At 40.8% G+C, this 15651-nt stretch overlaps 2 protein-coding genes across 3 annotated transcripts; both read right to left on the reverse strand.

The window, feature by feature from the left end:
- Positions 1–1983: 1983 nt before the first annotated feature.
- Positions 1984–2781, reverse strand: LOC146937481 (uncharacterized). The gene has a single exon (XM_085749441.1). The coding sequence runs from the start codon at positions 2779–2781 to the stop codon at positions 1984–1986; it is 798 nt and encodes a 265-aa protein (XP_085605567.1).
- Positions 2782–8994: 6213 nt separating this feature from the next.
- Positions 8995–15444, reverse strand: LOC146937482 (uncharacterized). Of its 2 annotated transcripts, none has more exons than XM_085751777.1 (3): positions 15219–15444; positions 13711–13968; positions 8995–9159 (listed from the first exon to the last, which is right to left on the reverse strand). In XM_085751777.1, the coding sequence occupies exons 1-3, from the start codon at positions 15231–15233 to the stop codon at positions 9112–9114; spliced, it is 321 nt and encodes a 106-aa protein (XP_085607903.1). In that variant the 5' UTR covers positions 15234–15444; the 3' UTR covers positions 8995–9111. The 2 variants fall into 2 exon arrangements, with proteins under 2 accessions (XP_085607903.1, XP_085607902.1); XM_085751776.1 differs by having other exon boundaries at positions 13711–13971.
- Between the last annotated feature and the right edge of the window lie 207 nt (positions 15445–15651).

Here is a 15651-nt window from a genome sequence, read left to right on the forward strand (position 1 = left end):
GTGATCGTTCCGCCTCCTGATCCTGAGGAAGAAGATGGGCATGTTGATGAAGCCCAGGCCTGATGAGGCCTTGTAATTAATCTTTCAACAACCAACTTGTAACGACAATGTGCGCCCTTAGTGGTTTTAGCACCTTAATAATATAATTGCTTTATTTTCAATTGTACTTGTTTCTGAAGTGTATGCTTTTACTTTTAAGTACAATGTTTTGAATTTTGCATGCTCGTAGTGTGAGGCTTACTATACTGTTTGAAGTATATGTTTGAGAGCGAATTATCTATTTAACTTGTATGTTTGATAAATTGTGATAATTCGTATGCTCTTAGCTGCTATCGAGGGCGAACTATCTATCTGCCTTGTGTTTTTTGACAGACTGTAATAATTCGTGCGCTCTTAGTTGTTCAACTTGCGAACTTGTCTGCTTTCGGATTGCAAAGCTCTTTAAGTTAAGTGTAGCGGGATGGGCTACCCCCCGTAGTCATTATTTCGACGAAGTGACTTAATGACTGAGAGTCTTGTACGCCCGCCCGACGCTTTGTAGCTTTGACTTGATGAAATCAAAGTTGTGTCTTTTGCTTTCCAAGTAAAAATTGACTTCGCTTGGAAAGTTTTTACCTTTGCGTAGTTTTGCAAGGAAGAGCTCAGGCAAGAAGTTTTCTAACTGTTTACGCGGAGTATTAGTTAGAAGTGTTTGCACATCCAAGAGATTGTTTATCTGAATGTGTGTCCAAAGTTATGGACGTGTAACAGCGAATGAACGAGAGAAATTTTTCTAAGTTCGCTCCACTGAGGCGTGAAACACCCATCGCGAGCTGGGGTTCTACCTAACATGCCGAGCAGTGATGTCGCAGCGGTAAACGTACATACTGAGGAGTAAGAGAATTTGTTATGTAAAATCCTCTCATCCTTTTTCTTTTTGGATTCGGAGTGGCACGACTTTCCTCTTCCGTTTATTTGCTCGACGGGGAGCGATGAGTCCGTTGTATCGAACTAAGTACATACATTAGAGTGGGTTGGCGTTGTTTGCCATCTAAGTGTGGTACTTTTTGAGTTTTTCTGCATTCCAAGTCCTTGGAATTGCGTTTTGATGGAGGTCTTCGAGTCCGTAAGCTCCTGTCCCGGTCTTCATCCGGATCCTGAAGGGGCCGTCCCAGTTGGCGGCGAGCTTCCCTTCTTCGGAATCCTTCTGGTTTCGCCGGAGGACGAGGTCAACTACTTCGAATTCTCTTTTGATGACTTTCTTGCTGTGGCGAGCAGCTATTTTCTATTTTAGTGCTGCCTCTCGCAAGGTTGCCCCTTTCCTGACTTCGTCGACGAATTCGAGCTCTTCACGTAGATTTCCCGTGTTGGCCGGGAAGTTAGTGCTAGCGTCCGTACGCCATGTAAGTTCAGTTAGCTCAATGGGTAAGACCGCTTCTGTCCCGTACGTGAGTCGAAAAGGTGACTCGCCAGTTGTGGAATGGGGAGTAGTTCTGTAGGCCCAGAGGACTGCGTGTAATTCCTCCGCCCATTGTGTTTTGGCCGCGTCTAGCCTCCTTCGTATTCCTCACAGAACTACCCTGTTTACAGCCTCGGCGAGGCCGTTGGCTTGAGGGTGTTCGACGGAGGTGAAGCTTTGCTTGATGCCGATATTCCTTAGGTAGTCCTGGAACCGTTGGTCCGTGAACTGTGTATCATTGTCGGATATCACTAATGCTGGCACTCCGAATCTTGCTAAGATGTTTTTCTTAACGAAGCGGAGGACGTTTTTAGCTGTGATTTTGGCCAATGGTTCTGCTTCGATCCATTTGGTTGAGTAGTTGATCGCGACGACCTGATACTTTAGTTGCCCAGAGGCTTTGGGGAATGGTCCCAGAAGGTCGATGCCCCACCATGCGAAAGGCCAAGGGGAGACCAAGGATGTTAGCTCAGTAGGAGGTGCTAGGTGCATGTCCCTGTGTCGCTGGCATTTATCGCAGAGGTTCACGTAGTCTTGGGCGTCTTTCAGCATGGTAGGCCAGTAGTATCCTGCTCGTATGCCTTTTTCGCGAGAGCTTTTGCACCAAGATGTTGTCCGCAGATGCCGTCGTGAATGTCGGCGAGGACTTCTTGGGTCTCGTTGGGTCCTAGGCACTTGATTAGCGGAATGTTGAAACCTCTTTTGTACAAGGTTCCTTCCACCAATGTGAATGAGCAGGCCCTCCGTTTCAACCTTGTTTGTTCTTGCGGATCGGTCGGGAGCTCGCCATTTTCTATGTATCGAGAGATGGGTCCCCTCCAATCTTCCATTCCGATGATCGAGTTGACCTCTTGGTGCAGAGTTCCTATGTTCTGGATGCTTGGCTCGCTGAGGACCTCTTGAATTACTGTTTTGTTTCCGTTCGCAGTTCGCGTACTTGCGAGTTTTGAAAGAATGTCTGCCCGAGTATTCTGTTCGCGGGGAACGTGAATTACTTCTACGGTGTCGAATTCTTTCATTTTCTCTAGTATTAACTGGACGTACTTTTGAAGGTGGTCTTCTTTTACCTGGAACTCTCCCGTGACTTGGGAAGCCACTAGTTGCGAGTCGGTAAAGATTTTCACCTTTTTGGCCCCCATGTTTTTGGCGGTTCGCAAGCCAGCCAGAAAGGTTTCATACTCTGCAGTGTTATTGGTAACAGGAAAAGACAAAGCGAGGGAAATTTCGACAACGATACCTTTGTTGTCTTCGATGATTATTCCCGCTCCGCTTCCTTTGGCGTTAGATGACCCGTCTACGAAGACGGTCCATTCTTCGGGGCTTTCCTCAGCCGGGAAAGTCATTTCGGCGAGGAAGTCGGCGAACACCTGAGCCTTTAGTGCCTTTTTGGATTCGTAATGAATGTCGAACTCGGATAGCTCGGTGATAACACTGGTGGCGCAGAGAGCGTTTCTTTAAGGTGCTGTAAGGCAGTTTCGCACTCGTCTGTCCATTCGAACTTCGCTTCTTTCCTCAAGAGTTTGAAGAAAGGAAATGCATGTTGAGCGGACTTCGCCACGAACCTGGAGAGAGCGGTCAGCATTCCGTTGAGTGTTTGGATGCACTTTTTGGAGTGGGGTGTCGGAAGCTCAGTAAATGCGCGGCATTTGTCTGGATTTGCTTCAATTCCTCTTTCTGTAAGATAGAAACCGAGGAATTTACCCGCTTGGACTCCGAAGGTGCATTTTTATGGGTTGAGTCTCATGTTATATTTCCGAGTTTGCTCGAACACTCTTCTGAGGTGAGTGGCATGATCCACCTCTTGTTGGGATTTTACGATCATGTCGTCCATGTAAACCTCTAGAATGTTGCCCAGAAATGCCTTGTCGTAAACTCTGTTCATCATTCGTTGATAAGTAGCCCCCGCGTTTCGTAGACCGAAGGGCATTATGTTGTAGTAATAGTTCCCTGATTCGGTCATGAAGGCTGTTTTCATTTTATCTTCTTCAGCCATGGGTATCTGATTGTACCCAGAATAGGCGTCCATGAAGGATAAAAGTTTATAGCCAGAGAAATTATCAACGAGTTTGTCGATGTTAGGAAGAGGATATGCGTCTTTAGGGCAGGCCCTATTAAGATCGGTATAGTCAACACACATACGCCATTTTCCATTAGATTTTTTGACAAGTACAACATTGGAGGGCCAGGTAGTGTATTTTCCCTCGGAAATAAACTTTGCCTCTAGGAGGTCTTTTACAGCTTTTTCTGTAGCCTCTGAGTTTTCAGGAGACTGCTTCCTACGGCGCTGGGCTACAGTGCTAACTCCGGGATCCACTGTCAGTTGGTGACAGGCGACGCTAGGGTCGATTCCGGGCATGTCGGCTGCGCTCCAGGTGAACAGGTCAGCATTTTCTCTGAGGCAGTGGTTCTTGACAAGTTCGGGGAGATCCTTGCCAATCTTGAAGTTCTTCGAGGGGTCGTTGCCGAACAGGACCAGCTCGAATTCACCATCGGGAACAGGTCGAAGAAGTTTCGCGTTGAGCGGATCCTTCTTCTCCCGTTTTTGCTCCTTCAGGTCTTCCTTGGTGAACCTGGGGTCAAGTTCGACCAAGTTGGCATCCAGCGTACTCGCAGCAGCTTTCCCTTTGTCCCCGGCAGATTTGCTGGTTTGGGAAACCGAGTTCTGGGTCTTATTAGCTTGGAGGAAACATCTTCTAGCAGCTTTGATGTCTCTGCTGAGAGAGGCGATGATGCCGTCTTTTGCATGGTACTTCAACTTCAGATGAACGGTTGAACATGCGGCCCCCAGCTGGGCTAACCCGGTCCTCCCTATAATGCAGTTATAGAGAGAAGGTGACTAGTAGCTCTACGTACCCCTATGGTTGAGTGGATGAGCCGTTGAAGCCATAGAGTTCATCTCCAACGTAGGGAGAAAGGTTTTTCTCCGTCAATTGGAGAGTTCTGAACAGGTTGGTGTACATGATGTCGCATGAGGCCCCTGTGTCTATCAGGACTCGTCGGACATCTGCATTGGCCATCGATGCTCGCACGAGCAAAGGAATGGCTGGATTTGAAGCTTCACCAGGCAGTTCGGAGTCGTAGAATGCCAAAGGTGGCCTTCCTCCTCGATTGGAGGGGGCCATGGCATTGACTTCCATGAGTTCCAGGAATTTTCTTTTCACGCTGCCCATGGAAATGTTCAGCGTCCCTCCAGTGATGATGTTAGCGGTAGGGAACTGCTCCCAGGTGCATGAGTAGGGGGTGATTTCCAGGTTATCAGAGAAATCACCAAGATGTTCCACGGACATTGCAATGGTCCTTTCGGGCTTAGATCCGTCGCCTATAAGTTCGACGGCTTTCCGTTCTGCTTCCGGATTTTTGACGTACTGCTTGAGTCGACCCCTTTGGATGATGAGTTCGATGGCGTCCTTCAGATGGATGCAGTCGTCGGTGGTGTGTCCGTGGCACTTGTGGAATCGACAGTATTTTGTTTTGTCGACTCCCTTCCTCTCCTGAGATGGAGTCTTTGGAGGCTTGATGCCGACTTCTGCTAGATCGGCCACAGCGATCTCAGCGAGGATTTTCTCCCTTGACATAGCCAGTGGAGTGTACTCGGTGAAGTGACCGTTTGGTCTCTTGCTTTCGTGAGCAGCTTTGCCTTCCCTCTTTTTCTCATGGAAGGGCTTTTTGGAGGATTCAGCAGCAGGTTCCTCCTTCCTGACCTTGTTGAGGTTGTCCGCGTACAAAGCCTCTTCGTAGGCGATGTATATCTTGGCGATCGCTAGGAACTCGTTGAGAGTCCTTGGGCGATCCAGGAGGACAGCTTTCTTGACGTCTGTCTCGTCGCGTAGGCCTTTGGCAATGAGGTATAGCTTCATTGTCTCATTTGCGCCCCGGACCTGGACGGCTTCTTTGTTGAACCTCTCGATGTAGTCTCGGAGAGGTTCGCTTCTTCCTTGGACGATGGCTTCGAGGGAAGCCACCCTTTTTGGTTGCGTCCTTGACGCAGTGAAATGGGTGGTGAACTCGTTGCATAGGTCGCTCCAAGAGTCGATGGAGTTTCTCCTCGAGTTCTTGAACCACGTAATGGCTCCTCGCCTCAGAGTAGTGACGAAGAGCTTGCATTTAACGGCGCCCCGCACCGATCGGTAAGTGAGAACTGCTTCGATGTTCTCAATGTGCTCATCCGGATCGGTAGTCCCGTCGTATGAGTCCATCTGCGGCGGCTTTTCCAGTCCGCGAGGCATAGGAGCTTCCCGGATACGCCGTGTGAACGAACCGTAAGCATTACGATCCGTTTGGGTATCGCGAGTGTCCAAAGAACTGGAAGGTGACCGCGAGTGCCCGTTGCGTCTTGGTGGAGACCTCCTGGGTGGAGTTCGACGCGGAGGGGATCTTGGCGACGGGGCCCTTTTGGGAAGGGATCTCCTTGGTGGAGATCGTCGGGGGGACCTTCTTGTTGACCTCCGGGAGTAGGATGGAGATCCGATGCTCGATAAATGTCGAGGGGATCTGGAATGTGACCAGATGGTGCTCCCTCCTCTTCTGTTACGTATTGGGGAGAAATATCGCCGGGTTTGGACGGTTGGACGTGCTTGCTCCAGATCCATCAGCCGGCGGTTCTGTTCCTCGATTAACGACGTTTGTCGTTGAACCGTGCCGATCAGGTTGCTGATGAGTACGCCGGTCGATGCTGCGTCTTCTGGCGTCTCTGTAGGGCGGACGGGACCTAGCATAGGCCTTTGTTGGATAGGAAGTACCTGGGTTGGGTCCTCCCTGGGTGTATCCACAGGTGAAGGTGAGGATGTTACGCCATCCCGTAGAGGAATGCGCACCTCACTTCGTAGCTGGGATTTGGCACCGTTGGCAGCCATTGTAGTTTTTTGTTAAAAGCTTTGGTTTTTAGGGATAAAAACGGGGAAGCTTGTATTTTTCCCACAGACGGCGCCACTGATCGTACCTGATCAGAAGGAGACTGCCGGTGCTTTGAATGCGGTGGTTGTGACAGTGGTGGAATGCGTCAGAATGATTCTTGGAGTGGATGGGGGGTGTGTACCTGCAGGCACTCTGACGCTCAAGTCAGTAGAGATCAGAGAGTGAGGGTTTTTGAGGAAGAAAGAATTCTACCCTGGGGACTGCGGTGAGTCCCCTATTTATAGAGGTGGAGAGCTGCAGAGCCGTTGAGGAGGCACACCTGGCTCTGGCGGTTACGAAATCGTGGGAACTGTAACCGCCAGAGATTTTATTGCGGGAACGTGCACAACGTGCAAGAGAGACGTTGGGGTTCGTTTGAACCAGTCTCTTTGCTTCGTGCACCCCCCCTTCAGGCGAGGGGGTATGTTGTGAGCAATAATGCCAAACGTGGAGTTTGGGCTTTGAATGATATTGGGCCTAAGTAAATGGGCCAAGAATCTCTTTGGCCGGTCCAGAACAGTTCCAAACTGGATTTTTGAAGGACTCTTTGGTTGTTTGTATAATTGGGTGGTGCTATTTGCTGTCCAAAAGGATTTTGAGTAGTTTTATTATAAAATTTTTGGTTTGGCCTCATTCCTTGATAATAGTTCAATTACTAAGGACTTTCAACAGCAGTACCTAGTTAGCATTCAACACTACTATGACCAAATATTCCACAAACTTCACACGGTGGTTGAATGTGTGTTGTCAATCTCATTATGGCTGCTCTGAGCATAATGTGATTATCCAACTCAGCTGAGCCCCCACCCCACTCACATACTGAAGTCCCAACATTATGATGAATTATTTTTGTTTTTGGATGTTATTTTCTTAATTCTTTTATTTTAAATTTTAGTTATTGAATGCCATTCGGTTTGATACTATTTTTTTTATTCAACATTTCATATTCCTTCATTTTTTTCTTCGGTGGGATCAGATAGTAGTAAAGTATAAATGTATTATGATGAGTTAACAAAATACATGATGTATCAATGCAACTTATATGCTTGTCTTAGCCTAATATGATAATTCAATATATTGTAGGCTCCCCCATCTGACAAAGTCATGACATTATGCTTAACTATTTTGTTAGTGTTTGGATGTCAATTGTATAATTTTTTATCTTCAAATTTATTTTTGGGATGCCATTCACTTTCATGCTATTTCTGCACAATTTTTCCTTTGGTAAAATATTTAATCAAACATCTTCAACTCCTTCAACAAACTCATAAACTTATCAGCAACTCCATATTCTTTATACACTCACCAACAAATTAGCCACACCATCCTTAGTTCAGAGATTTCTTTTTTTAATCTAGCTTCAACTCACAGGAAATAATATTATATATCTGTTATTTTTTTTTTATAAGCTTTAGTGGGTCATTTGCCTCGTTGACGTGCTAGTCTCTACACACAAGGACGTATATTGAGTTATTAACAAAACAAAAAATGTTTAGTTTCCCATAAAAACTAAGAAAGAAAATCAAATACATTTTACAATTTTAAAACATCGTTTATTTTTTAGTTTTTTAAATTATCAACTTGTCCTATGATTCATATATTCGTGGGTCTTAATAGACTTATTTAGCAAGACACGTTTTTCAAGTGGTGTGAGCCACACCCATCAATTTCATCTTAAAAGAGAGTGTTTGAGAGTGTGTGGTTAACACTTCTTTTTTGTCTCGTTGATGGATTGTTGGCAGTTAATTATTGTAAAAAAAAAAAAAAATCATTGTGGGAGATACGGAAAGAAAGAAACAATAGGATCTTCACTGGTAAACAATGCTCAATTTTACAGGTGGTGGACAAAATTAAGTCGCTGTCTTTTATGTGGTTGAAGGCGAAGTTTCCTTCTCTTCACCTCAACTATCATGGCTGGTGGCTTTCACCTTTCACTATCTTGGGCATTGGATAATTGTTTCTTGTCTATTTATTTTTGTCGTTTTTCTCGGTTTGGTAACCGTTGTATCTATTGTATAACTCTGTTCTTCCTAACATGTCTGTTCTTCCTAACATGTCTTATGTTAAGAAGGACCTTTTGATGTGGTAATATAGTTCATTTTAGCCTCTTAAAAAAAATTATTGTAAAATATTGAGTGATTGTTTGGTCAAAACCATGAGAGAAATTAGGAAAGTACTGAAGTGAATCTACAATTTGGAATGGATCAGCACCATGTATAAAGAATGCCTGGTCCTTAATTTCAGGAGTATCACTTTTGACATTTAATGCACAACGTTTATTTATAAAATTGGCTGTTAAAAAAGTACTCCCTCCGTTTCAAAATGAATGTCGTTTTAAGTGTTTACACACATATTAAGAAATGCAATGATTAAAAGAAAGAGAATGATTATTTTACCAAATTATCCTTATTAACTATTGGTTAATTTTAAATGTAATACTTTGGAAGTAGTGTGCAGAGTATTAATTGGAGGGTACAATTGAAAAGAAAAAGGTATTATTGCATTGGAAACTGAAAGTGACATTCATTTTAAAACAATTTTTTTTTGCTAAAGCGACACTCATTTTGAAACGGAGGGAGTAGTAGAAATATATCAAATGATATTAAAGAGTTCATTACTGTGTAAACAATATAAAGAGTTCAAATGATATTTAATGCACTACATTTTTAATGAACTTTTGCCGTATATTTATATGTAGATATTATTACAAAGTCGTAGATTCCTAGTACATTTAATAGCAGAAGTCCAAAAATGAAGGAGTGGTTTTTGTTCTTATAATATCAAGGCCTAAGACAGCAATTCATGTAACTCAAAGCATTCCTTCTCCCCTGCAAAATTATAAACAACCTATGAGTTAGAAAATGTTTCCATCGATTTTATATTGTAGTATCTTTATGTTAAACGAGTTTGAATCTCATCCAAAAAGTTAGATCAAAGAATGAGGGTGTCCAAACACTATACTATATGTAGTATCAACACTATACTATACCATCGGTAAGTAAAATGCCTCAGATGTAAGATTAGAGGTGTTAAAAGAATTGTGGCGTCTGCAACCAAGAGATCAATTAAGAGGGGGTAGATTTGGTGATGGTAGCGGTCGCAGTGGGTTAGTAGATTTTCGGTTTGTGGCAGAAGTGGTAGATTTTCAAGTGATAGGTTTTCAAACAGTGGAGAGGTGGTGGAAATTCTAGGGTGGGAAGAGATGGTTAAAATTCATTGGATTTGGAGGATTTAAGTTCAGATGAGCTCAATGTGTCCTCAATCCATTAACATAATTTGTTTTAGATGTCGTATTTTCTTTAAAAAGAGAGGTACTATCATAGTGTTGATTTATAAATGTTTTTTTTATGTATGAGAAAGCACATTTATATATGACAGATGTACGGTTCGATTTTTTATTTATGAATTTATACATTCAAACAACCTGGAAATACGTGCCATGTGGGACTCCAACAACTTTAATATCCACCCTCACGAGTTTTATGGGTTAGATTTTCCACATTGCAGTCCTTAACCCAACTCTCATACCATGTTGAATGAGTTTGAATCTCATTCCAAAAATTAGCCCAAATGATAAGGGTGACAAAATACATTGATACATCCAATAACCCGAAAACCTTAGCAAAGTTGGACTTCAAACAAACACCAAACAACTTCAATACTTTAGTCTCCAATCATCCTATTTCCTTCTCCTTGTCCCTCTTTCTCTCTCATACATACATACATACACTCTTCCCTTAACCGCTAAGACAATATTTGGTGGTTGAATTATTTAAAAGTTTAAAGAAACAATGGTCAAAGACTTCTCAAACTCCGAAAAGTGGAATTAGTACGAAAAACTACATAATCAATATCTAATTTGCCGAACGAAGTTTAGCGACGATGGAGAGACGAAATTTATTTTTCCGTCACTAATTTTGGTCATAATTATATTTTTTTTTCAAGGTAATTAAAATCAAACAAAACCCACCTTTTCAACCTGTTAGACTAGGAACCGGACATATACTTGGTTCGTTTGACCTCTAAAGTCGGCCTACAATAGAATTGGGAGAAAAACCAAAAAACCAACAAGTAGAGCTGTCAAAAATGGGTCGGGCTAATGGGCCGTCCTATTAGACCACATTTTTGGGCCGGGCCTAAAAACTAGCCCAAAAATACACTCGGGCTTTTTGGCCCAAGCCCATTTGGCCCATAAAAAAATGGGTCCGGACCGGGCCAACCCATTTTTACTATTTAATTTAATTTTTTTTTAAAAAAATAGTATATTTTTGAAAAAAGTTATCAACTATTTTAAAATTTATTAATAAAAAAATATTTAAATAAATAACTTAATAAAAATGAATGAATTTAGCTTAAATTTTTAAAATTTTAAAGTTTATAAATTATTAATTTGATTTAATTGAATGAATAATCTAGAGTTTCATTAATATTCAATGTTAATGTCAAAATTATTTGCACTTTTATGTCCATCCAATCATATTTTAGAAAAAAAAATAGTGGTGAGTGACTAATATATAAAAAATACATAAGAAATAGTAAATAAATTTTAAAAGTAAAAAATAAACAGGCCGGCCTGGCCCATGGCCCACACAGGCCGGGCCGGACTCTAGAATCTGCGGCCCAATTATAATTGGGCTGGGCCGAGCCGGCCCATTTATGTAGTTGGGACTCTCGGGTCCGGGCCGGGACGAGCCAACCCATTTGACACCTTTACCAACAAGGAACCGGTAAAACCAAGAAAAATCTGCGATTGAGCCGATTACACTGGTTGGAACGAATTCTCTTTTCTCACTCTTTTTTTTTTTACTAAAATAATTGAATTATAACGTCATTTTGGATTTTTGGTGAAATGGGCCTCACAATTGAAGCCTCAACTCACCCAAATCATGAGAACATGATTTTTAGAAAAAAAAAATAGTGGTGAGTGACTAATATATAAAAAATACATAAGAAATAGTGAATAAATTTTAAAAGTAAAAAATAAACAGGCCGACCTGGCCCATGGCCCACACAGGCCGGGCCAGACTCTAGAATCTGCGGCCCAATTATAATTGGGCTGGGCCGAGCCGGCCCATTTATGTAGTTGGGCCTCTCGGGTCCGGACCGGGACGGGCCAGCCCATTTGACACCTTTACCAACAAGGAACCGGTAAAACCAAGAAAAATCTGCGATTGAGTCGATTACACTGGTTGGAATGAATTCTCTTTTCTCACCCTTTTTTTTTTTTACTAAAATAATCGAATTATAACGTCATTTTGGATTTTTGGTGAAATGGGCCTCACAATTGAAGCCTCAACTCACCCAAATCATGAGAACATGATTAAAGTTAGGCTTAATAACAGTTTTGGCCCCCTATGTTTCAAGAAGTTGCAATTTTGGTCCCCTAACTAAAATAATTCGATTTTGGCCCCCTTTGCACTTTTGGCCCCTAGGCCAATTTTGACCAAGTCAATGCTGACGTGGCGCCACGTTTGTAATTTTTTTAATTAATTTTTTTTAAAAAAAGTATTTTTTATTTTTTAATTAAAAAAAGGGGAAATAGTCACTTTAGTCCCTGAATGGGAAGCGATTCGTCAATTTAGTCCCTGAATGCAGAGAAACTTCAAAATAGTCCCTGAATGTAAACTCTGTTAGTCAATTTCGTCCCTGACGTTAAATAGGTCTGTTAACGATGACGTGGCGGCTGATGTGGCAATATGATAACTGCCACGTAAGATTGTGACTTGGCAAAACGTAAACACGTGGCAAAACGTAGTCACTTTAGTCCCTGAATCGGAAGATATTCGTCACTTTAGTCCCTGAATGCAGATAAATTGCAAAATAGTCCCTGAATGTAGACTTTGTTAGTCAATTTAGTCCCTGAATGCAAACTTCATTAGTCAATTTAGTCCCTGAATGTAGACTCTGTTCGTCACTTTAGTCCCTGAAATTGACCATGCCGTGACTGTTTTGCAATTACTCTTCATTCATGGACTAAAGTGACGATTCCTCTCCCATTCAGGGACTAAAGTGACTAATTCCCCATTTGTTGCTTTGAATCTTCAGCTTTTTCAGCTTAGATTGTTGCATTGGACATAGAGGTCCACTTATGTTGGCCAACTTCAATCGGTTTGATGTCATAGTTCTCATTATGTATGACCTTATCTCCTCTAATAAAGTCACAATCGGTTTCGCTCGGTATTTCAAAATACTTGAGTTAAACCCCTCACAAGTATTGTTGCATACATTATCAATCTTAGGATCAATACAAAAAAATGGGGAATTAGTCACTTTAGTCCCTGAATCGGAAGAGAGTCGTCACTTTAGTCCCTGAATGCAGATAAATTGTAAAACAGTCCCTACATGGTCAATTTCAGGGACTAAAGTGACTAACGGAATCTACATTCAGGGACTAAATTGACTAACGAAGTTTGCATTCAGGGATTAAATTGACTAACAAAGTCTACATTCAGGGACTATTTTGCAATTTATCTGCATTCAGGGACTAAAGTGACGAATCTCTTCCGATTCAGGGACTAAAGTGACTAATTCCCCAATCTTACGTGGCAGTTATCATATTGCCACATCAGCCGCCACGTCATCGTTAACAGACCTATTTAACGCCAGGGACGAAATTGACTAACAGAGTTTACATTCAGGGACTATTTTGAAGTTTCTCTGCATTCAGGGACTAAATTGACGAATCGCTTCCCATTCAGGGACTAAAGTGACTATTTCCCCTTAAAAAAATTTTAAAAAGTATTTTTTTATTTTTTTAATAATTAAAAAAATAAAAAATAAAAAAATTTACACACGTGGCGCCACGTCAAAATTGGCCTAGGGGGCCAAAAGTGCAAAGGAGGCAAAACATAATGGGCCAAAATCGAATTATTTTAGTTAGGGGGCCAAAATCGCAACTTCTTGAAACATAGGGGGTCAAAACTGCTATTAAGCCTTAAAGTTATTTGATATCTTTAACTTATTCACGATGACAATCACCAAGCCGAGGAACAACCAAGATCATAGAAACATGCACTTTGTCCTTCCCGAAACCTTATTACTCTTGCAATCACCAAGCTGAGTTCCATTACATGGTGTTTTGCAAGCTTTTGTGTTGGAGTTTCTTTTTTAATGGGTTGCAGTATTTGGTTCTCCTTTTATAATATTATTTGTCATTCAAAATAAGAGTTTCCTTTGCCAACACTACACCTAACTTTGGTCCATGTGCGTTGATCAAGGGGGTATGGACCAAAGCTAGGTGGAGTAGTTGCTCAAAGGGTCATCATACTACATTATGTTATTGTTGCAAATCAAAACTTAAACAAGAAAAGTCCACAACCAAGCATACATAGCAAATTATTATGAAACTGAAATTTTAATAACCAAGATCATGTTCTCACCATAACAGGAGAATCTGCATGAGCATGGTGAGCGTGATTATGTCCAAAACCATGACCGTGACCATGACGATGATTTGTAGCATTGGTGGCGGCAACCCTTTCATTGCTAATGCTGAGACGACGCTTGACTTCAGACCAGTCTGTTTTATGATTCTTCTTGTTTTCGCGCGCAATGTTGAACACCATCGAGTAGTCAGTAGGCACTCCTTTTGACTTATTTTCCCACCCTCCAAATTGTGGCACAGACATCTTAGGCTTCTGCTGCATATCACATTTTTTAAGTCAGTAACTCAATTGATTTCTTATTTTTCACAAGGAAAATGCATAGTTTATTTTGAGTGTAAATCTCTTCCCTTGTATTGGTTAGTACCCCCTTGATCAACGCACATTAACCATTACAAGTTAAAGGTTTCACACTCCAATATACAACTATAACAAAAAAAATTAAATTATTTATAGAAATTAAAAGAGAAAAATTAAGTCTTTATATTAGCATTTAATTTTCTTTTATCTTAACCTTTTGTTGATTATTCAATTTGTAAGTAGACACTATAGAATAACAATGTTGATTCCATCGTCTCGGCCTTGTATTGGTTAACACCCCCATGATTAACGCACATCAACCAATACAAGCCCAAGATTCAAATATAAAGGAAAAGGAAGAGAAGATAAACAAAAAAAAAAATAATATCACATAAAATGTGATTTGTCATTCCTTATTTTTAATAAATTTGGTTAATACTTCGATGATTAACTCTATATATTGTCTTCTTTCAAAAAAAAAACTCTATATATTGTCTGCAATATATATACTATCAATAACAACATGGTGATAATATGAAAATGGAGAGGAACTTGCTGCATCAAGAAAAATATTGGTTAGATACATATTACTAGAAAAAGAAGTTAGAATAACGATAGAAATTAAATCCGAAAAAAATAAAATTAATCACTAAATTAACGGTTCTAATATTTTGCGATGAAATTAGAGACGGAATTTTCATTTTCTATCTCTATTTTTGTTACTATTTTAACTTTTTCTAATAGTTAATATACATAATTATTTGGTTTATATGTTATAGGTACGAAGTTTCTACCGCGGTTTAGAAGTTACAAATCTCCATCATATAACCTAAGGGGCACACAAGTTGGATTGTCCCATCCAAACTTAATTTTCTCCATACACAAAAGTCCGGGATCGATTCCTGGATCACTTGCTTATGGGGCATAAATTTACTAATCTATTGTTGATATATTTGGTTAATTGAAAATAAAGATTAGAGATAGCATGAAATTTCATGTATATATTAAGTTGCAGGAAATATATAATGAGAGCGAGGGCTTCAATCTCATGATCAAAATCTAGATATTTAACTTTATTATCCGGTAATGTAAAAACGATTATAATTTTGTTTTTCATTCATGATCCCTAGCTTGGTCATACTCATATCCATTATGATTCACACCACCTACCAAATATCAATCAATATATAGCAATTTAGGCTTACCTCCTTTCGTTCCATATTTGGGGATTCAATAGGTTAAATTAACCCTTGGAATTTTAGGCCCCAACTCTTTAGTTAAGATGTTTGCCTAAAGCACTTTTAATGCCTGATTGAAGAGGGTGGGAATTTCTTCCCACAAGGAATTAAATTTGAACAATATAGGAAACTAGGATCCTACTTGAAAACTCTGTATTTTCATATCATTAGTTCTTCAAGATATCCCAGCTCCAAGAAGATACCAATGGAATTCATGTATTTATGTGATGCTAGATGGGTCTTGATCAAGTCAAAATAGAGGCCAAAATTATGGTTGACATGAGTTCTGTCCTTGAGTTGTGAACCGTTAATTGTTAATTGGAACATTGCCTAAATAAGGGGAGCTCTATTTAGCTGTAACAAAAGATAACCACATAGAATTTTTTATCTATATATAACA

Source organism: Medicago sativa, chromosome 3 (assembly GCF_051527215.1).
Source record: "Medicago sativa cultivar Bolivia chromosome 3, Bolivia_mono, whole genome shotgun sequence".
Lineage (NCBI taxonomy): Eukaryota > Viridiplantae > Streptophyta > Magnoliopsida > Fabales > Fabaceae > Medicago > Medicago sativa.

Excerpts from the sequence above, each read along its gene's own strand:
- LOC146937481 (XM_085749441.1), bottom strand. The coding sequence starts at position 2,781 with ATGACTTTCCCGGCTGAGGAAAGCCCCGAAGAATGGACCGTCTTCGTA.
- LOC146937482 (XM_085751776.1), bottom strand. Across the intron at positions 9,160-13,710 it reads ATGCAGATTCTCCTGTTATG|GGGAGAAGGAATGCTTTGAG; the intron begins GTGAGAACATGA and ends ATAATTTTGCAG.